The sequence below is a fragment of the Leucoraja erinacea genome, chromosome 14, assembly GCF_028641065.1.
Source record: "Leucoraja erinacea ecotype New England chromosome 14, Leri_hhj_1, whole genome shotgun sequence".
Lineage (NCBI taxonomy): Eukaryota > Metazoa > Chordata > Chondrichthyes > Rajiformes > Rajidae > Leucoraja > Leucoraja erinaceus.
Genome location: NC_073390.1, coordinates 36,596,756 through 36,620,052, shown reverse-complemented (window position 1 = coordinate 36,620,052; position 23,297 = coordinate 36,596,756). Strand labels below are relative to the sequence as shown.

Here is a 23,297-nt window from a genome sequence, read left to right as displayed (position 1 = left end):
TTAGTTCAGGAGTCCGATAACAGTAGGGATGAAACTGTTCCAGATCTCCTTGTTTTCAAGCTGCTACATCTTCTCCAGAATGTAAAAGACAGGAAAGGGAATGGCCATCCAAGCCAATATTTCCAATCTTCCTGATGCAACACCCAATGAAGATGGATTGGATGGAAGGAAGGAAGTGACAAGCCTGTGATGGACTGAACTGTGTTTACCTCTTCCTGCAGGTTCAGGCGGTCAAGAGCAAAGTAGTTGTTACACTAGGATGAGATGCATCCAGTCAGAATACTTTCTATTGCAGACATCTGTAGAGTTCAAGAGAATCCTTATGCGGTTTATTGATCATTGCATCTGTGTGAAGGGACCAGGTAGAATTGCCGGTGATATGGATGCCACAAAGCATGAAACTGTCTTCCATCTCTACAGCAGCTCAGTTGATGACTTGCAATTTAGTGGACACACATCTCTTTGCCAGCCCAGCTTGGTGGCCTTATCATGCTCTAAATGTGGTCTCAGCATACAATTGATATGTGACAGGAGGCAACATATAATTCAAGCTAATGTCTGCCATTTTGGCTGCAGTTGAGATGTCTTAATTCTGCAGCAGTTCTCTGTCCATCTGCATTTGAACTATTGCCACAAAGCAACAAGGGGACTTTGTGAAAATGGCTATCTGTTGTGGTCATGGCTGATTTAACTTTAGAGATACAGTTTGGAAACTGCCCCTTTCGCCCCCCCCCCAGGTCCGTGCCGACCAGTGATCACCCTGTACACGAGCACTATCCTAAGCACTATGGACAATTTTACAGAAGCCAATTAACCTACAAATCTGTACGTCTTTGGAATGTGAGAGGAAACAGGAGCCCCCCCGGAGAAAACCCATGTGGTCACAGGGAGAACATACAAACATCGTAGAGTTAGCACCCATAGACAGGATCAAACCTGGGTCTCTGGCGCTGTAAAGGGCCTGTCCCACATGGGCGGCAGATGGTGCATGACGATTTTGTACGTGGCAAAGTTCTGGGGCCCCGCGCGTCACTGCCAACGTCACCACGAACCATGCGCGCGTAATGCGCGTGTCGTGCATCGTGATGCACAAATGATATCGCGTAAATTATGCGCAAATGACGCCCAAGGGGGACAGGCCCTTATGGCAGCAACTCTACAACTGTGCCATCCCAAACTCTGAACTGTTAGGTACAGTTATTGCATAATTATGGTAAATTCAACAAAAGACATATTACTGTTCAAGATGGCAATGTGCAGATCATTGACCTCCTGAACAAACAAGTAGTTTCTGGAGTTCTATGTAAATGCCCTGCAATAACTGGCGGAGCACGGAGATACCCGGTGGACTGCTGTGCGCTGCACAATATTGCCGTCAGAGACCAACCTGAAACATCGCTTATCCATTCCCTCCACAGATGCTGCCCGACCCCCTGAGTTACTCCAGCACTTTGCCTATTGCTCAAGATTGCAGCATCTTCAGTTCTTTGTATCTCCATCACAACAATTACACGATTAGACTGAGCATCAGACACAAAAGGAAGGAGTGGAGCTCCTGGGAATTTCTTAATCCCCTCAAAGAGCAAGCTTGAGGTCAGATCAAGAATTTATTTCTTGGAGGAGTTGTTAAGAAGGTTTTAATTGTCAACAGATGCATCAACAGCGATTTTTATGGGAGCTCTGAATTTCTTTGCCTTTAGCTCCTTCTAGACAATCACAGGGGACAATTTCGTATTCTATCTCAGTTGAATTCTGCAAAATGGTGCCCAGGGCTTACTGCCCCTACTGCGATTTATTCCTTCAATGTTTTCCCATCTGGCGTATGCCAATTGTGGCTGGGGAAATGGCCACATTATAGTTATGTTTGCTGCTAAAAATCTTCTTGATACCACGGTGGCAGAGCAGTAGAGCTACTGCCTTGCAGAACCAGATACATGGGTTTAATCCTGACTATGGGTGCTTGGCTGTACGGTGTTTATACGTTCTCCCTGTGACCTGCGTGGGTTTTCTCTGAGATCTTCGTTTTCCTCCCACACTCCAAAGACGTACAGGTTTGTAGGTTCATTGGCTGTGGTAAAATTGTAAATTGTCCCTAGTGTGTGTAGGATAGTGTTGATGTGCATGGGCCTGTTTCCGTGCTGTATCTCTAAACTAAACCATTCATTAGAAATGTTCCATCTTTACTCAATTTGGTGTATATATGATCCTTATGTAATGCCTGGCTGAGACCCAGAGTCAGCTTCAGCACTATATTCCCTATTGACGTGTTGAAAGTTATCATTTTAAGTACATGGTATTATCATTGTAACATCCATTAAAGGGACATGCCACGATGAAGGCAACACTCTTCCAGCAACAGAGTAAATTGATGCTGCAATGATGAGAGCATGCTCCCATAAGGTCAGGCAGCTTGGAACAAACTGATGAAGAAAAATTGCTGAAGGGTAGATCATCGTTTTGCAAGGGGCCACAGGGACCCTCCAGGGATAAAGACATGGGCACCTGGAAAGTTGCCAGGAGTGTGTGAGTAAGTACATGTGTGTGGTCCTAGAATGTATGTACTCAGAGGAAGGCTGCAATAGAGGCAAATGCCTCTGCCTCTCCACAGATGCTGCTTGACCCCATGAGTTACTCCAACACTCTGTGTCATAGAGTCACAGAGAATGATACAGTGTGGAAATGGGTCCTTCGTCCCAATTTACCGGCACCAGCCGACATGTCCCAGCTACATAGAAACATAGAAACATAGAAATTAAGTGCAGGAGTAGGCCATTCGGCCCTTCGAGCCTGCACCGCCATTCAATATGATCATGGCTGATCATCCAACTCAGTATCCCGTACCTGCCTTCTCTCCATACCCTCTGATCCCCTTAGCCACAAGGGCCACATCTAACTCCCTCTTAAATATAGCCAATGAACTGGCCTCAACTACCCTCTGTGGCAGAGAGTTCCAGAGATTCACCACTCTCTGTGTGAAAAAAGTTTTTTTCATCTCGGTTTTAAAGGATTTCCCCCTTCTCCTTAAGCTGTGACCCCTTGTCCTGGACTTCCCCCAACATCGGGAGCAATCTTCCTGCATCTAGCCTGTTCAACCCCTTAAGAATTTTGTAAGTTTCTATAAGATCCCCTCTCAACCTCCTAAATTCTAGAGAGTATAAACCAAGTCTATCCAGTCTTTCTTCATAAGACAGTCCTGACATCCCAGGAATCAGTCTGGTACACTCGTCCCCTTGCCAGCATTTGGTCCATATCCCTCCAAACCTGTCCTGTCCATGTACCAGTCTAACTGTTTCTCCAATGTTGGGATAGTCCCTGCCTCAACTACCTCCTCTGGCAGCTTGTTCCATACATCCACCACCCTTTGTGTGAAATAGTTAGTGCTCAGATTCCTATTGAATCTTTTCCCCTTCACCTTAAACCTATGTCTTTTGGTCCTCGATTCACCTACTTTGGGCAAGAAACTCTATGCATCTACCCGATCTATTCCTCTCATGCTCCTATATACCTCGAGAAGATCACCCCTTATTTTCCTGCGCTCCAAGGAATTCAGTCGCAGCCTACTCAACTTTTTTTTTTAACGTGTGCACAAATGCCCAGCTTTGAGTCTTCAATTTCACTCCGCTTGAGAAATAATTTGAGAAAATGTTTGGAAGCACAAGAGACTGCAGTTCTTTGTATTCTGTCGATTTGTTTTGTGTAATCTGGAATTGATACCCACAGCCAGGGTGAAGGGGCATGGTGCCAATGCAATCTCGTGACAATTGTTACAAATAGTATGTGGAATAGTATGTTTTGAAATTACTCCGTTACACAGCATGGAAACAGGCCCTTGAGCCCACCATCCATGCTGACTGTCAAGAATCATTACATTAATCCCGCACTAATTTGATTTTATTCTCCTTTGGAGGATTGGTGATCCTTCACTGCAAACAGCAGGAGCACCCATTAGTTGCAATATGTTGCTTCAGCTTTAGAATCGCTCAGTACATGCACCAATAAAAACAATACAAAATAAAGGCTATGTAAAGTATACAGTATGAAACGTAATTGGATGGTTGGGGTGGAATGGATTAAATAGCTGGTTAAAATTTAGCCTAAGCATTTCACAGACTATTCATGGTTCATTAATATAATCTATGACATCTGAACAATCATATGAATGTGTCATCACATAAAGGTCTTTTTTGTCGACATCCTCAGAAATTGGGTATGTTAAAGACTGGGGAAAATTATTCCGAAGCGAATAATTAAAAAATGGATTTGGAGAGGATGTTTCCACTAGTGCAAGAGTCTAGGAGCAGAGGCCATAGCCTCAGAATAAAAGAATAGACCTTTAGAGAGGAGATGAGAAGGAATTTCTTTAGTCAGAAGGTGGCGAATCTGTGGAATTTATTGCCACAGACGGCTGTGGAGGCCAAGTCAATGGATATTTTTGAGGTGGAGATCGACAGCTTCTTGATTAGTAAGGGTGTCAGGGATTCTGAGGTGAAGGCGGCAGGAGAATGAGGTGAAGGCAGGGAGAGATAGATCAGCCATGATTGAATGACGGAATAGACTTGATGGGCTGAATGGCCTAATTCTGCTCCTAGAACTTGTGAACGTGCACATTAATATAACACTTTTAAGACTGCTGCGCTAAGGATCCATGATATAATTATCTGACATGTAAAAGTCTACAGGCATCAAAGTAACGAGATAAAGTAACATGAATTATATATATGTTTCGTCTGTTTGGGAGGTGAATCCAAGTCCAGGGCATTGGTTCAGCAAGTATGAAGCATAGAGATTCATGTGAAGTAGAATAATATCCTTTCATGCTAGATAACATGGAATCCCGTGTAGTGGACTGTTACAACCCTGTAGTGTCCGAAAGTTGTTATTGTGAATGAGTCTCGCTCTACTAATGTTTTATTTTCATCTATGTTCAAGTAAACGTGATTGTGAAGGAGAGGAAAAGCAAGGATAGCATCACTCTTGCTTGGCAAGAACCAGACCGTGCCAATGGTGTCATTGTGGAATACGAGATTATCTACTATGAAAAGGTATGTATGGAAATGTGCATTGATCATTTCATTTAGCATTTAGTTTAGAACTTTAGAGGCATAGTTGTGCAGCCAGTGGAGCTGCTGGCTGATGGCTCCAGTGACTTTGATCAATCCAGTCTCCATTTCTGTTTGCACCTTTTGTCTGTGGCCGTATGTGTTTCTCCTAGAGGGCTTTGGTTTCATCCAATGTCCCAAAGTCAGGTAGTTGATTAGGTAGAAACAAGGAACTGCAGATGCCGAAGATAGACACAACACGCTGGAGTAAACTCAGTGGGCCAGGCAGCATCTCTGGTGAAAAGGATAGGTGAAATTTTGGGTTTGAACTTGGGGAATGTTGGGTAGTGTCGGTAGCGAGCTCGTAGGAGCCCGTCTGTAGATGTTTCATAGCGGCTCGCAATGCCAGCCGTAGGAACTCGGGGCATCAAGTCAGTCGACAAGTTTTTTCAAAATGGTGAAAAATGTCCACGAGTAAAAAAATAGCCCCGTGTACCTATGAATGGCTATTACCGTAATTCTCCGAGTTCAAATCAAGGGGAAAACACAGGAGAGTTTGTGAGTAACTTGGGAAAGTGGGAGAGGGCCTTTACTCTGCAACTCCATGAATGGGTTGTGGTGCAATGCAGCATCGACCAAGTAAAATGCTTTGCAATGGGAAGGCCGTGAAGGAAGCTAGGCATCCCCTAGGTAACCAATAGGTAACCAATTAATGGTGGCCTGACAAAAGGGTCCTTGCAGCATAAACATAGCAATTCTAGCAAGAAATAGACTTATTGCAAAGTATCGCCAATCAAAGTAAAATGCAAGAGAAATTGTCAGAATGATTGATGAACTCCATCTACATCTACAGATGGACGCTAACAGATTGCTAGTGACCCCTCAAAAAAATCCTTATACAGCTTGCTTTTGTTGAAAGAAAGTGTAGTTAGGTGGCTTAAAATTACCTCAACATGGACTGGTTTTCTTTGTAAATTGATAGGGGGAGAGTCTAGAACTAGAGGTCATAGCCTCGGAATTAAAGGACATTCATTTAGGAAGGAGATGAGAAGAAATGTATTTAGTCAGGTGGTGAATCTGTGGAATTCTTTACCACAAAAGGCTGTCGAGGCCAAGTCAGTGGATATTTTTAAGGCAGAGATAGATAGATTCTTGATTAGTACAGGGGTTATAGGGAGAACAGGGTTAGGAGGGAGAGATAGTTCAGTCATGATTGAATGGCGGCATAGACTTGATGGGCTGAATGGCTCAATTCTACTCCTGTTCATTATGACCTTATATGTTACAACATTTTCAGATCGTTGACTGTGGAAACGTACAGGACTTTCACTTAGTGTTGACTAAAATCTGTACACAATGATATGTCCTATACACTGCAACCTTTTACATGCGAGATTTCCAGTGTCTGACGACACTGTTTTGTTTACCCCACATCCAGTATGTTCTGGACAATGGCACACAAATATGTTGGCTAAAGGGCCTGTCCCACTTGGAGGTCATTTGCGCATCACGCTGGTGGCGTGCAAAGATTTTGTGAATCCCAAAGTTCTGGGGCGCTGCGCGTGACCGCGTGTCACTGCCTACGTCACCACGCATGCATGCCATGCGCGCATCGTGCATCGTGACACGTAAATGGCACACAAACAACGCCCAAGTGGGACAGGCCCTTGACAATCTACAACCAAACAAGAATGGGATACAAATTGCCCTGCATATTTAGTTAATAGAAAGCTTTATACTACAGGTGGTGTTTACAATGAAGGAGGGCACCTATTTTTATTGATGTTGACAAATCTGTAGAATGGCATTAGATGAATGTAAGTTTGCAGAAGCTGCCAACTTTCTTTTCCTGATATAGTTCAAGTCAATGGTTTTAAATTGCACCCATTACATGTGCCGAGAATCTCGCCCTCTGCCATCTGAGGTGGGTCCTTCTTAGTGTCTTCGAGTAACAATTGATTATTATTTTATGCATTTATCTCAACAGAATCAAAGGGACCAAAATTACACCGTTTTAAAAACAAAGTCCAACAGTATGACAGTAGATGGGCTGAAACCAGGGACAACGTACGTGTTCCGGGTCAGAGCGCACACTAGCGGGGGACGCGGGACTTACGGTGGTGAAATTGAGCTGGAGACCAGTCAAGAAGGTAAGAGGACAATCTGCTTGGAAGAAACTCCACTGAGCGGAATCTCCTAGGACTATGTAGCCTTTGAATGAGTCTAAGTCTACATTGCTATGTTGGCCCAAAAGTGGTGGTGCTTTTCAGAAGGCTCCCTAGAAAAAAAAACATTAAGCAGGCAGGACAGTCATATGCTGAGAGAATGGAGCGGCTGGGCTTGTATTCTCTGGAGTTTAGAAGGATGAGATGGGATCTTATTGAAACATATCAGATTATTAAGGGTTTGGACACGCTAGAGGCAGGAAACATGTTCCCGATGTTGGGGAAGTCCAGAACCCAGGGCCACAGTTTAAGAATAAGGAGTAAGCCATTTGCAAAAGGAGACGAGAAAACACTTTTTCACACAGAGAATGGTGAGTCTGTGGAATTCTGTGAAGTCTGTGAGCCTCAGAGGGCGGTGGAGGCCAGTTCTCTAGATACTTTCAAGAGAGAACTAGATAGGGTTCTTAAAGATAGTGGAGTCAGGGGATATAGGGGAGAAGCAAGGGACGGGTATTGATTGGGGATGATCAGCCATGATCACATTGAATGGCAGTGCTGGCTCAAAGTCATTGGTCTTTGTCGGACAGCTAAAGATGAGGTCTAAATGTCTAAACTGTGGCCCATATTTAGAAGCCTCCGTCACATCTTGTGGGAGATCTGACCATACGATCGTGGATCTGCTCACAAAGCAGCAGAGAATGGATAACTCAGCGTTTGTTTTGGGGCTGGATCCCATCCCAATTTAAAGTCCAAGTAGCATCATAGTAAGGTGACAATTGCCCCTTGCCAACAATGAGTCAGTGAATGTTTAACTAATTGGATAGATATACCCTTTATCCTGTACTTGTACACGACTTGATCGTAATCATGTACAGTCTTTTAACTGACTGGATAGCACGCAACAAAAAAGTGTGCACTGTACCTCGGTCAACATGACAATAATAATAAACTAGACTTTAAAAAAGATTTTAAGTTAGCCTCGCATCAAAGTACAGGCATAGCCCATCTTGTGCGGAATTCAGGATATGGATAATACTTAAAGCCATGATTTATGACATCCCTAGTTGCCCTCAAGAAGGTGATAGTGAGCTGCCAACTTGAACCATTGCAGTTTAGGTGGTCAACATACACTCACACGCCCCACCCACCTTGAGTTTGGGGACTTCAGTGGATTGAATTACATTGCAGGCTTTCAACCTTAAACTTGGCACCAAGAAAAGTGCTCTTTTAAAAAAAAAAGCCCTTCAAGTATATGCAGCAAAAAGATATATATATATATTTCTAATAAAAGGAGGGATAGTATCAAACTCAGCATCACTGAGTGGACTCTCTGAGAGTCTGGTTAATGATAGTAGAAGCCATGTTGAGATGTTTGCTTCGGACAGAATGTGGACCTGCCATTGGTAATGGGATAATGAGTCACTAGAGCCTTTATATTCTCAGTTTATGTGACGCATTACTTGTTCAGGCAATGAGAGAAACATTACACCTGGAGGCGGTGTTCTTTTTATAACAATAACTGAGACATCGTAGCCATAAAAAGAATGAGGATTGCATGTATTCAAGTTTTCAATAAATGCGGGCTCATTTTTTTAAACCTTTCACTGACCAGTTCTGTCCAACCAATGCTACTTTTAATTGCTAGAGAGTTAATCAAAGGCTGCCAATCACACAATTTAATCCATGACATGGAAAGAGTGCATAATACGTACAGGCACATGTGCTCATTATTAGGACTATAAATCTGTGGAGAATTAATTGAATCAACCTAAAATTCTACTAAGTTTGGTTGTAGCAATGGAAAAAGAAACAATAAGATTTGATTTGGATCCAAGAGAGCAACATTTAAAATGTTTTTGGGAAGGAGAAAGTGTTTTTGTACGTGATGTACATGAATTACAGAGGCCTCTTGGAGGTGGTCAGCAACTTGCTACCCGGGTTGTTCTTGGAAGCATCACACGTGTAAAAGTCATCAGATCGGGCTGTCATAACTCACAACGGCAGTATTTGGAAATCATCCCCAGACACTTTGGCTAGATACCAACAGGCTTTAAGATACCACTGCTGTGAATAAGGGAACGAATAAATGAATGAATGGTGGGACAGAGCAACATCCAGCACTGTTTGGAACATTCCTGGTACTATTGCAGCATTAGCAGATCAAGGCGGCACAGTGGCGCTGCAGTAGAGTTGCTGCCTTACAGCCGCAGTGACCCAGGTTCAATCACGTGTGCTGTCGCTACAGATTTTTACATTCGCCCTGTGACCCTATGGGTTTTCTCCGGTTTCCACCCTCACACCAACGTCGTACGGGTTTGTATGTTGATTGGCTTTGGTAAAATTCTAAATTGTCCCTCGTGTGTGGAATAGTGCTAGTGTACAGATGATCACTGGTCAGTGCAGACCTTGTGGGTAGAAGGGCCTGTTTCCACACTATATCTCTAAAGTCAAGGAACAATTCAATACTCATTGTATGATGCTCATCACTGACTTAATCACAGCAGTATAGTTCTACATTCCCTCACATGTTACAAAGTGGACAGATTTTAACCCGGTTGTTTTTTTTGTCATGCATATAATGCTCTTATTTCAGCAAACGTGTTGCATAAACTTAAAGCTTTGTTTTCTCCTCTGTTTTTAGACATGCTTGCTATTGATGATCCAAACCAACCCACCATCATGGCTGTCTCTGTGGCTGGCGGGATAGTCCTCCTGATATTCCTTGTTACTTGCTTTGTTGTTAGTGGAAGGTAAAGAAAAAAAAAAAGATAATTTCCTGTTCAATTTATTCTTTATTCCTCTTGTCCAAGTTTGTTTTTTGAAATGTGAATTTAACAGTTCAAAATATTACTCGTGTCTCTTAATCTATGCTCGCATGCTATGGCCAGGTATTGTAGCAGGAGATAATTTGTAGGATTGGAGCTGCACTAGTAGTAGACTTGATATATAAAACCACCCTGATAGAGCTTCTCCCTACAGTCGATGGGAGCTCATCGTAGCATCGGCTGCAGGTAGCACTTGGACAAAGTCTTTGGGGGTACTTTATAAACACAAAATTGAAGGATATTGGGGTTGACAGATTACGACAACTGTTATGTGAATTGGAAAAGGAGGGGGGGAAACAAAGAAGAGAAGATAAACTTGAGCAAGGTTTATAAGAGTTAATAAGTCTGGAGTGAATGACTTTTCAACTTATAGCTGCCAAATCGTTAAGTTCTGGTTCTCAATGTCAACAAGGAGGAATAAAGACCAAATTTCTCACATTCTCTGGTGACAAAACTCTGTGGGAAAAGTAACAAAGATGCTGTATGGTAACAAATGATATCTGTAAGAAGTGCCATACAGGCCCATTCTTTCTGAGGGTCAGACTGAGTCATTATGGATTCCTACGCAATTAAAATCACGAGGGAAAGTTCCAAACGCTTCCCAGTATTCAGATACATTGTATAGAAATGTGTTTGTTTTCTTCCTGATTCTTCCAGCGTTGTCTGCTGGAGCACCAGGCCTCAACAGCACAAACTCTGTGATAGCACGCAATCTGAGAGCCACTTGCGGTGTTTTCCTGGAGAATATTCTTTCAAAACCAGATTGGTTTTTACTTGCTTCCACGCTACTAACTGTAATTTAGAAAAAGGCTTTTAGAATCTCATCTCACCACACATTGGTTTGGTTCACTGTTAGAAGTTCCAGCACTGGATTAACTCAGCAGGACAGGCAGCATCCCTGGAGAACATGGACAGGTGATGTTTCGGGTCAGGATCTTTCTTTAGTTTAAAATTACGTGTCTGAAACTCTCCAATATTTGATCTCTGACATGGATTAGTGGCTGTTTCTTCAGTATTTAAGTTTGATTCTTGAGATGTTGTTTTCTTTATCATTCTGCATGTAAATTGAATCCAACAGTTAACTCTTGTAAACTTGGTGATAGCAACTATTTTTGGTGCAGTTTATTGACAAAGTTGTTAATGGTGAAACAGAATGAATGTAATTACTTGCCTTAGATGCAGTGACGATATACTAGACTGGTTCAACATATGGTATTTTTACTCTGTAAAGATTGATTAAGCAGAAATCTGAAGAATCTTCATTTTTAAAACTTTCCATTGTTCAATTCCTTTTTACCGTGGCCAGATCTATTCTCATCCCATACATTACCAAACGTATCACCAAGTGCTGAGTGATGATCTACCTAGAGCTTTTCAGCGTACTACATCCAGATCCAGGGTGATTGTTTTGCTGAATACCTTCGCTCAATCTGCCCGGGCCTACCTCACCTCCCGGTTGCCAAATACTTTAATTCCCCTTCCCATTCCCACACTGACCTTTCTGTCCTGGGCCAACTCCAACTCCACTTTCTCTAACTTCAAGTAACCCTTGCATCCCCACTCTCTCCGTCCCTCCACTAGTTTCAAAGTCGTCTTGTTGAGTCTCATTGTCTGTAACTCATTTTCACCTAGCCCACAGCTAAAAGCCTGTTTCTTTGATCATATCTTTGCATATCTTTCATTCATTTCTTCTGTATCTCTCTATATCATTTACATATCTCTTCTTGCCCTTTCCCGACTCTCAGTCTGAAGAAGGGTCTTGACGCGAAACGTCACCAATTCATTTTCTCTAGAGATGCTGTCCGATCTGCTGAGTTACTCCAGCTTTCAGTATTTCATCCCATTAAAATTGGCCCTTCTCTAATAGACCATTATTTACGTTGGAGCGGAGTATGTATTCATCCCCACAGCTACTCTAATGACACTATGATAGCTAAATGTTCCCCCATTGTTTTGTGCTCCACTTGACTCATCTCATTCCCTGCAGTGTCTCTTCCTCCTTTGTTGAGCTAGAAATATGCTACCAAGAAAGTTCTCTCAAAGATGTTTTAGAAATCCCTTTACTCGTCCCACAGTTAGTACTAGAATATTGCAATAGTTAAAGTCCTATTGTATCATCACTCCACAGCTTTAGTATACCTCTGTTATGTCCCCAATATCCATTTCAAAAAAAGTCACCATTGCATTCTGGAATCCCTGTTGTTTCTCAGTTCAAACCAAATATATCTGTCCATGACTAGGTCAATACAGCCCGCGCTGTAACATTGCGATTTTTCTCCTTAATCAACACTGATCCTCACCAACTTTGTATCCAGAAGTATATGGAACTCCATTGTGAACCTTTTACTCTTAGCTAACTTTCATTATTGCTATAACATCACAATCATGTTGCACCTCCAGCTCACCAACCATGTTCAATCCATGCACTGCAAACTATCTTACACTTATTGTCCATATTCAGTCTGGCCCTATCTGTTTTAATACAATTTATCTCCCCCTTTCCACTGCCACTTCCCAGTACCCATATCCCCTACCAAAATGGTTTAGCAGCATTATGAATCTCCCTGCTAGGACGCATGGTCTGTGCAGTGGGTTGCATCTCCATTGGTTTTGTAATCTCCCCCAGAACTTGTCCCAGCACCACAGACATCTAAAACCCTGTCAGCTATACAATTTCTGCAGCCAAGTATTTGTCTGTCCTATCCTCCTCCGTCTGCACTCGTTTGCTCGTGTGTCAGACGACGTGTAGCTCGTTGCACGCTTCTGTCATCATCCAACAGAATTGGTCGCCCGATACGTCACAGAGTGTATTGTGTCGTCATTTCCTGGGATTGCCACGAGGGGGCTTCTGTCATGATCCCCTCCATCTGTACCACCAGGTACACAAGAGGTCATCTCCAGCTCCTGTTTATGACCACTCCTTGAACACCCAATTTATGGTACAGTCTGTATGATATAAACAAGTTGGAGTAACTCGGGGAAGAAGGTTCTCAACACAAAATGTCACCCATTCCTTCTCTCCAGAGTTGCTGCCTGTCCCGCTGAGTTATTCCAGCACCTTGTGTCTATCGTCTATTATAAACAAGTGTTTGGAAGACCGGTGGACCTGCGTGAGCCTGATCTTGACATGAGCTGGAATTTTGCCACATCAAACGCAGGAAGAATACATTCTAGTCGACACGTTGATGTTCTTTTTGCGAATCCTACCTAGCGAAATACCATCCAGACCAACAGCGGTCTCTTTTTCTAAACCGTCAATAGAAAGTAAAGCATTGTTCTGTGTTATCCCACATTCGTAGCCATTTACTACACACCAGGGGCAATTTAGAAGCCATTTAAACCACAAACCTGGTTGTCTGTGGGAGGAAACCGAAGCACCTGTAGAAAACATACACCGTCACAGTGAGAACGTGCAAACTCCATCCAGACCAACAGACAGCACTGGAGGTCAGGATTAATTCAGGATCTATGGTGGTCTACCAGCAGTGCCACACTTATGTTAACTTCTGTCTTTCAAACACTCACCCATCACCACTCTGGGGGTATAGGCAAACCCTAGCCTGATTGAGGTGACATAACTCAGTTTTAAAAACAATATTCCGGTTATTAAAGACAATTCAAGAATCTCAGTAAATTTAGCATTTTTGCCACAATAATTTATTTTCTTCCTGGAGGTAGATGCCATAATAAAAATTATAATTATGCAATGAATTAATTCCAATTTTCCCAGTGTTCTCCATTGTAATTTTCTTTCTGTTATTTCCATTTCATCCTTGGGCACTGATGTTGTTTAATATCATAAAGTCCATTCATTTGCCTGTTTGCATAAGCCACCTACATGACCTCAGGGGAAATAAACAAGTAAAATTACATTTTTCTATCAACATTAGTTCTGTTCCATTTCTTAGTGGTACAGTAAATACGGATGCTATAAGACAGCTGTATTTCAAACATAAATCATAATGGTTAAAAGTGGATAACTATTAGAAACAAGCTTTTTTAAAAATCAAATTTCTTATCTAGTTATGATTCAAAATGAGAAAAGCACCAGATATGGTAGAGTGCCCCAACCAGGAGAACTGCTGCACTTCAAGGAAAGTCTCAACAGCCTTTTATCAAAGGCATTGAGAACGAGCAATAAATGTCAGCCTTAGGCAAAGGCATCCAAATACCAAAGAACCGATAATAAATTAAAATAAATCTTCTTCTTGTGAATACGTACTTCCATCCTTCTGCATGGACAAGTAGGGTATTTCAATGTGGATCAAAGGCTTAGACCTTTCCTCAGATGGGAAGAGCAAGGCCTCTAGGTTATCATTGAATTGTACCTCACACAAGGCAGATAGCAAGGGTGAATCTCTCGTGTAGAAACAAGGAACTGCAGACGCTGGTTTACGCAAAAGGACACTAGGTGCTGGAGTAACTGAGCGGGTCTGGCAGCATCTCTGGATGACGTTTTAACCATATAACAATTTGGGTCGGGATCCTTCTTCAGACTTTATGAATATTTATTTGTGGCTGTTTGACCACTGCACTATGTAACTAGTAGCACAATATATCCATAATTCTAAACTATATAAAAGCATGAGACTATACCTGTAGGCAGACTAACCACTGCAATGTTCAAGAAGCAGGCCCAGCTCCAACAATTAGGGGTATGCAGCAAATGTGACCATGGCAAGGATGCCTTAGACTTTAAACTTTTGAGATACGGCAAAAAAACAGGCCCTTCAGCCTTCTTAGTCTGCGCTGACTAACAATCACCCCATACACCAACCTACACCAAGGACAATTTTACAACTTACCTAAGCCAATTAACCTACAAACCTGCTTTGTAGTGTAGGAGGAAACTGGAACACCTGGAGAAAATCAAGGCAGTCACAGGGAAAACGTACAAAATTGAGACAACACCATAGTCAGGGTCTCTGGCGCTATAAAGCAGCAACTCTACCATTATGCCACAGTCCCGCATTAATAAATCTTGTGAAAACAGCATTGGAAATGGAGATAATATGATGATGCAATGAGGAACTAGTATATGGTAGTATTTAACAGCATTTGGTTCACAATCTTTAAGGCAATTTAAGCTTGTTACATGTAAAAAAAAGGGGCAGATCACTAGGCTGACACACTGTCCTTCATGTTATTCAACCATCCCACTGGAGAATTGTGAAGCTGAGCCGTTTCAGAAGCATCAGAGGAAGGTACACTGGATGTGCAGAGTTAAGGCTCATTAATAAAGCAACATGAAGGAAGCTAGATAATCTGCTGTGGGAAGATTACTTCCCTGCTCTCTCCCCAAAGCAAGCCATGAACAAAATCTTGATTTAAAAACAAATCTAATCAAGTGCATCTTCAGTTTAGCTGTTTACATTATAGCTTCCATGTAACACAGGGGTCATTATTATATAGAGAGGATGCTATGTCTTTTAGAGAATATATTTTAAATCAAAGCAATGTCAGGCATTTTTCAAGCCTTTGGATGTCTTCCTCATGGCACTCCATCTCGTTGCTCCAACAAGCTAAGGTTAACAACCAGACAATATAGATTAAAATCATCTGTTCCCCCGGTTGCTCAGCACTTTAACTCCCTCCCATTCCCATTCTGACCTTTCTGTCCTTGGCATCCTCCATTGCCAGAGTGAAGCCAAGCGCAAATTGGGGGAACAGCACCTCATATTTTGCTTGGGTAGCTTACACCCCAGTGGTATAAACATTGACTTCTCTAACATCAAATAGCCCTTGCTTTCCCTCTCTCTCCATCCCCTCCCCCTTACCAGTTCTCCCACCAGTCTTACTGTCTCCGACTACATTCTATCTCTGTCCCACCTAATCCCCTGGCATCAGTCTGAAGAAGGGTCTCGACCAGAAACGTCACCCATTGCTTCTCTCCAGAGACGCTGCCTGTCCCGCTGAGTTACTCCAGCACTTTGTGACTCCCTTCATTATAGATTAAGTTCTATCCCATGTATTCAATTCTTCTTCTTCCCATTTGTTGATATCATTCTAATCAGGGACAGATGATGTAACCTCCTCCCCACATAAATCACATTTCAAACGTTTATACCCTCCCCCAGCTTACTGATAAAGCAGAAAAGGTATCTTTGCCTCCACATTCTTTATCACTTCACATCCCAGTCTGACATCAAAGCAACTTCGAATACAATTATTGTCCGTCTGAACTTGCAATCATCCCTCCTTACTTAAAAGTATTTAGTTGAAGCTGTTTTTATAGAAGATTGCTGATCACACAGCTATTTCAAATTGGAAATTTAAAGGGTAATTTTCCACTTTGGTTTGTAGAAGAAATATGCAAGTCTTTCCTCACCCATGAATAATTAGTGTCATGTGCAGTTATGTTTCACTTTGAACTCAATCTGTGGTTTGCAAATGAGTTTGACTCTAAAACTTAGAGTGACAAATCACAGGCAATGAGAGATAAATCTCCATTACCTCTTTTCAACTGTAAAGTACTTTGTATTTTAGAAAGTGCAACAGTGCTAATAAAGCATATTTAATCTTCAAGATGAATAGCACAAATTAACTATTCAATTGATTTGGCTAGCATGACATTCATTCATGTTTTCAAAGATAGTTGACTAACACATGTAACTAATGGAAACAGAAACCTGCTTCATATCCTATTGCTACAATTGATTTGCTGTAGCGGTCAATCAAGTTATAAGACACTCCTATTGATCAGCACAGTTCAAAAGAATCAGAACTGCCCATAACTTTGCTGGATTTAAAAGGACACCTGAGTAATCTTAATGGCCTACTTCATTAGCATCGGAGGAGATGCACAGAATCCAGAGTAGAGCAAGAAGTGCAGTTAAAAAAGATAATTAGATACTTCTGGACAGGTGCCAGATGTGGAAGGTACTAATCAGCCTCCAAAGGAAGCCATGACATCTCTATAAATTACATATTATTATGGAGAGATTTTGAACGTTGTCACTGCAGGTGTGGAGCTGTACCATCTACGTGATCGTTTTTTTTTTTTTTTGAAGAGTTAGTCAAATTTATGGTGGGCTATCAGTGTCTTTTATCATGTGTGAATATACATAATACGCCATTCAATTACAAGCACGGCATCACAATGCTATGACTTATTAATGGATTTGTGTTACATTGCAGATTAGTGGGCATTGAAATGAATTAACACCTGTTATCGGTGAGTGGGATAGGAGCCTTTGCCAAGCATGGCAGACCAAGTGTTCTGCTAACACTGTGTATGTCAAGAATTCTGTTTCTAACTGAACAGCAAGGGGTTGAGTATGCAGGAAGGAACTGCAGACGCAATGTGTAGGAAGGAACCGCAGACACTGGTTTACACCGATTGAAAGTGGCTCGCTGTCAAACTAAAACCAATCTGAATTAACTTGGCTGTGCATTCTAAAACTATCCCAACTTTGTACCCGCATACTAAGAAATAGTTAGGAATATACAAAAACTAGGAAATGACGAATTGATCTTTTAAAAAATCAGGCAAATACTAAAAAGTAAAATTAAATCCAAAGCCATTACAACAACCTGCCATAGAAAATAATCCCTGGTTTACCCAAGACTGTATATCTTTAGATGATAGTATACAACGGAGAGTTCATAAATTAAATTTCTGGAGAATTCCAAGTCTCAGTTCAGCAGTGGTTATGTGTGTGCTACAGTTTAGGAGTTTAGGAGCTCAGGAGGAGAAAATGTCAGGATTCTTGCTTCTAATTGCTGTCCAGTGATCCCCAAATATGCATACTCAGCATTGGGCTTGGACAGCATTATGACCTTCACAGCTTCTAAAATTCAAACACATGTTACCATTTGGAGCAAGCTCCTGGTACCCAGGCACACAATCAATGCCTTCAGATAAACAGACTCACTTCAATTATTCCCCTCGGCTTCCAATGGGGAAAGCCAGGAAATCTTAATGAGATTGATTGCTGAGAACGATTTCAGTGATATGGGAAACCAACTTGCTGCTTGCACTCTATGCCCTGCTGCCAGTGTATTGTGGCTACCAGGCATTTTGTAAAGGCTGTTCTTTAAACTTTGATTAGCTTCCATCACAGATCCCAGCTGCTCGTCCATCCGATGCCAGGATTACCACAGTGATAATGGAGGTATCAATTTACATTCTTGTTCCTGTGCACAGAAATCATTCATCACAGAAACAACACACTTACAATTGTTCAGTTTGGACCAATTCTGGCCATTTGCAAATTAATCCAATCAACCACAATTCCGACTAATTCGTGATATTGAAATTGGCCCCTTTACAGTGCAGCTTCCACTAATGACATTGTTGTCTAAATGACATCATTCATAGAAGTGCTTTAGGGCACTTGTGACTAACATGATAATCCTATGTTATACCATTGGGAATTTTGTACATAAAAATATCGTATTAAGTGTTAAAGTTTACATAATTTTAATAATTAAACTCTGGCATGAATGGATGACAGATACTTTAATACCAGCTTGTAAACTAATGTAGCTACATGAACAATCCAGGATTCTGGATGGAGCAACTTTCCCAATGTTTCATTTTCATGCTCGTCATCTCACAAAAGAGACCTTTCCCTTTTTCATTAAAGGCAACAACTCTGAATCTCGTTGAAGTGGAAGGATCGATTCCCACTTTATCTAAATATTCTTTCATCTCATTTGAGTGTTGGAATTAGTTGTGTGTACTTTAAACAAGAAATCTACCCTCATCAGGGTGGCGCAGCAGTAGAGTTGCTGCCTGACAGCATCAGAGACCCGGGTTCAATCCTGACTACGGGTGCTGTCTATATGGAGTTTGTACGTTCTCCCTGTGACCTGCCTGGGTTTTTCCCGGGTGCTCCGGTTTCCTCGCACATTCTAAAGATGTACAGGTTTGTAAAGATTGGATATTGTCCCTAGTGCATAGGATAGTGCTAGTGTAGCGCAGACTCAGTGGGCTGGAGGGCTTGTTTCCACGATATATCTTTAAACTAAAAAAATCTGAATCATACCTACCTTTCATTTGAACTATATATATATATATATATATATATATATACACACACAGTTCAAATATGTATATTCCCATTTCTAATCTCCACTGATAGTGGGTGTAATATTATGCCGAATTGGCTGGATCCCAACTCAGTGAAGCAGTAACTTTGCTGAGCATGTGTATCTGATTATTTTTTGGGAATACTGTTCATGATAGATTTCAAACAGTAGAGCAGAGGAACAGGCCCTTCAGCCCACAATGTCTGTGCCACCCAACTCTTATCTGCTTACACATATCTCCATATTTCCATATCCATATTTCTCCATTCCCTGAATATATCCAGAAATGTATTTAATGTCACCATCACCATGCCTCCACCACCACCCGCCACAGTGTGTTCTAGGCACTCACCACTCTCTATGTTAAAACAAAATACTTACATTGCATATCTCCTTTTAACTTTGCCCTCTCACTTTAAAGATATGTTCTTTAATATTTGATATTACCGTCCTGGAAAAAGGGTTCTGACTGTCTACCATATCTATGCCTCTCATAATTTAAATACTTCTATCAATTTTGCCCCTTATTCTATGGCATTCCTGAGAAAATAATCTAAATATGTCCAAACACTCCCTGGAGCTAATATCCCCAAAATGCAGGCATTATTCTGGTAAACTTCCTCTGCACTGTTTGAAAAGCCACCACATCCTTTCTGTACTGGGGTGACCGAATGCAGCCTAACCAAAGTCTTATAAAGCTGCATCATGACTTCCTGACTATTTTACTCAATGCCTCCAGCAATGATGGCAAAGCATACGTCTTATTTACTACTCCATCTATTTGTGTTATCACTTTCAGGGAGTTATGGACTTGGACATAAAGATTCCTCGATAAGATCAATACTGTTAAGGGTCTTGCCATTAATTGTATATTTTCACATTACATTCACCCTCCCAAAGTGCAACACCTCACACTTACTCGACCTGCCATTTCAGAAAGTAGCTACAATTGACCAGTTTAGCACAACAAGGAGATGAAACCTGGATTTACAATGATTGCACAGTGTTATAATTAGCCAGGATGTTTAGGCGCTAAAAATCTCTGAAATAGGCTGGCAAAAAGGCATTTATTGACAAAAATGGCATAAAAAGGCATTTATTTCCACCACCAAAATATGGTTAAAAATTACAATTATAAAGTATACTACATTAAATGACCAAAGTTGCCTGGTTGCACATAACTACCAGCATTTTTTCAAATTATCTGGTGTTAAACTATGCTGTCTTTGTCAGACAGAATATGCTACAGTTGTGAACAACTTCTTTCTACCCCAGCTGAGGTCACTGGTGCATACCTGAAACAAGCTACAAACCCTACATTCATGTCGCTATCTTGTGCATTACAACTACCTTTGAGAACTTTAGCTGTGTTTTGTATTTCTTCAAGATCTTTGTTAGTTAAAATCACCCTCTCACATTTTCCTTGTATGTCTTCACCTACATCGCCAGGAACTTTAAGTACAAAGTACAGCAAGTGAAGATGTAAACAACTGAGCAATAGTTCAGCTCTTTGACTTATCCAATACTTCCGATGTCAAGAAATACTCCTTTGATGGTTGACCTGCCTCCAGTGTATCAATGACCACATTGGCAACAAATCTCCCCACAGCATCAGTTATCTCGTCTATTGAGATCCATATTTTGTTGCATGCAACTTCATCTCTAATTTTCTGTACAACAATGCTGAAGTTGCTGTCAACATAATTTTTCCATAATGATGACTCGCTTGATATATGTTCCTCTGTGTATTTCCCTAAAAAACCTCTGACAGTGGAATTCCAGCATCAATGAATGCGTTTCACAGATCACTTGGAAACTCAGATTTGCGATTGAAGCCAGCATTAAATGTTGGGAGGAGACAAGCTGGCGTATTTCCTACCTTCTGTTTCTCTGCCATCAACTTGGGTTTAGCTGTCTGTACATGCATGGAGATGAAATATTTTTCTCATGATTCATTGCTTTCTCGCATGCATTGCAAAACAGCACACAGTTGTCTGTAGAGAATATATCTCTCCCGTACACTCTCACCAAATCGTTCAGTTTTTTACAAGTCGTCGACTTGACTTTAGGGATTTTGACGCTTGCTGGGGTAGATCCTACAGGAGCGGGGATGCAGACCTCTATAGGCAGGCCAGGTACAAGCTAAGAAGAGGAATCAGAGCTGCCAAGGAAAGGTACTCTGAGAAGTTGAGGAGCAAGTTCTCAGCAAATGACTCTTCTTCAGTGTGGAAGGGCTTGCAAGAAATCACAAGCTACAAGAGGAAACCTCCCCGCTCCTTGGACAATCATCAGCTGACCAATGACCTGAACGAGTTCTACTGCAGTTTCCATAAACAGAAACTTAACCCTAGTAACCCCAACCAACACTTCACTCATACTCACAGCTTGACTCCAGTTTGCAAAGACTGGACCCTTTCCCACGCACCCCTCTCCAATCACCACTTAACACCCACTTACAGCTGGGTTTCTCCCCGGTGGTGTAAATCTTCTTGTAAGTTATGTTAAAAGGGCAAAAAAGACTGATTTAGGCACTCAATCGTGAAAAAGGCATTATCTTCCTGAAATCATCAAAAACGGCATGAAAAGGCACATGGCATTTATGGCAAAATCCTGGCTCTAGTTATAAATGAAACACTGACATCCTTGACTTCAGTCAGTTCAGTCCATTCTTCAATTCCCTGTGGAAAGTCTTAAACTAAGTTCCCCTCCCAAGATTTGCTTTTAATTAGCTTTAGTCTTCAGCTTCAACTAGGTTTTGTCAGTTCATTGTTCAGTTGCAATTTAAGAACGGATTACATTTTCCCTGGCGGTGATTAGAGGCAAATTGGCACTTGATAAGTATAGGTGAGCTGAGAAATAAGCTATGCCACAGAATTGCATCGTTTGACCTAACCCCTCTTGGGGTTAACGATAGACACAAAGTACTGGAGTAATTCAACGGGTCAGGCAGCAGCTCTGGAAGAAAAAGGATGGGTGATGTTTCGTGTTTCAACTATATTCTGCACCCTGTATCTTTCCCTTTGCTCTACGTATTGGAGTTCAGCTTGATTGTATCTATGTGTAGTATTATCTGATGGGTGACCAGAAACATCACCCATCCTTTGTCTCCAGAGATGCTGCCTGATCCGTTGAATTATTCCAGCATTTTGTGTCTATCTTTGGTATAAACCAGCATCTGCAGTTCCTTATTTCTGCTCCTGTTGGGATTAAGTTGTACTTGCTTCAGTGTTATGTATCTGCTCTATATCGTGGGTGCTGTGGCATTGAGGTTCGGTGATCCTTAAACAGGAGTTCAAATCCCGTTTCAGCACTTTGGCCATTTACATTTAGCTAATTAAAAGGCTCAGAATTACCACATCAGTTATACTGATTACTTTTGGGTTGTCATAAAAGTTCCAGCTACACCACTAGTGGTTGCTGAGCTGACTTACCATAAACGTCACCACACATCCAATGCTGTGGATGGGTACAACAACCCATTAAAGACTCTGGATCATTCATAAGTGCTTTTTGATTTAAAAAAAAAAGAACAAACCTGAAGTCCCACCACAGCTGCTGGCAAATGAATCAAGTTATTCAATAAAAGCATTAGTGATCCATTCAACAATTCATCGGCCGGCCCCATCCCTGGGTTCAAACAGAGTTCTGGCATGCACCACCAGACTCAGCAACAACTTCATCCTCTCTGAATCAGGCTTCTGAATGGTCCTTCCATAAACTAGGACACTCTCCAATAACCTCTACGACATTGGACTTTGTCTCTGGAACTGGTGTGCCACAATGCTGAGAACTATATTCTGCACTCTGTATCTTTTCTTTTGCTCTGTTCATTCTACATGAGTTCAGCTTGATTGTATTTATGCATAGTATTTTCTTATTGGGTAGCAAACAGAACAACGATTTTCACTGTACCTCGGTACACGTGGCAATAAACCTAAGCCAGTGTGAAGTGGGTCCAAACTCTCTACACAATGAGTCGCTGGACTTGCCCTTGACCAGTGTCAAAGCAGGCAGTCGGATTGATCAGCATCTTCCACCTTTCACTGAACATGCACTGTCCGAAATATGCGTAGATATATGGGGCTGATGGTGCATCTGTCAGCATTGGTCGTAAAGTCATTATTAATAAAAATTAGGCCATTCGGCCCATTAAGTCTACTCCACCATTCAATCATGGCTGATCTATCTCTCCCTCCTAACCCCATTCTCCTGCCTTCTCCCCATAACCTCTGACG

General features: G+C 41.7%; 1 protein-coding gene across 2 annotated transcripts in view; it reads left to right on the top strand.

Annotated features, from left to right (window-relative positions):
- LOC129703572 (ephrin type-A receptor 3-like) overlaps positions 1 to 23,297 on the top strand; it is a 269,335-nt gene that overhangs the window by 166,604 nt on the left and 79,434 nt on the right. For both annotated transcript variants that reach the window (XM_055646161.1, XM_055646162.1), the window contains exons 6-8: positions 4,930 to 5,042; positions 7,027 to 7,189; positions 9,846 to 9,954. In XM_055646161.1, coding sequence (XP_055502136.1) covers positions 4,930 to 5,042; positions 7,027 to 7,189; positions 9,846 to 9,954 — 385 coding nt within the window. The remainder of the gene's footprint in view (positions 1 to 4,929; positions 5,043 to 7,026; positions 7,190 to 9,845; positions 9,955 to 23,297) is intronic.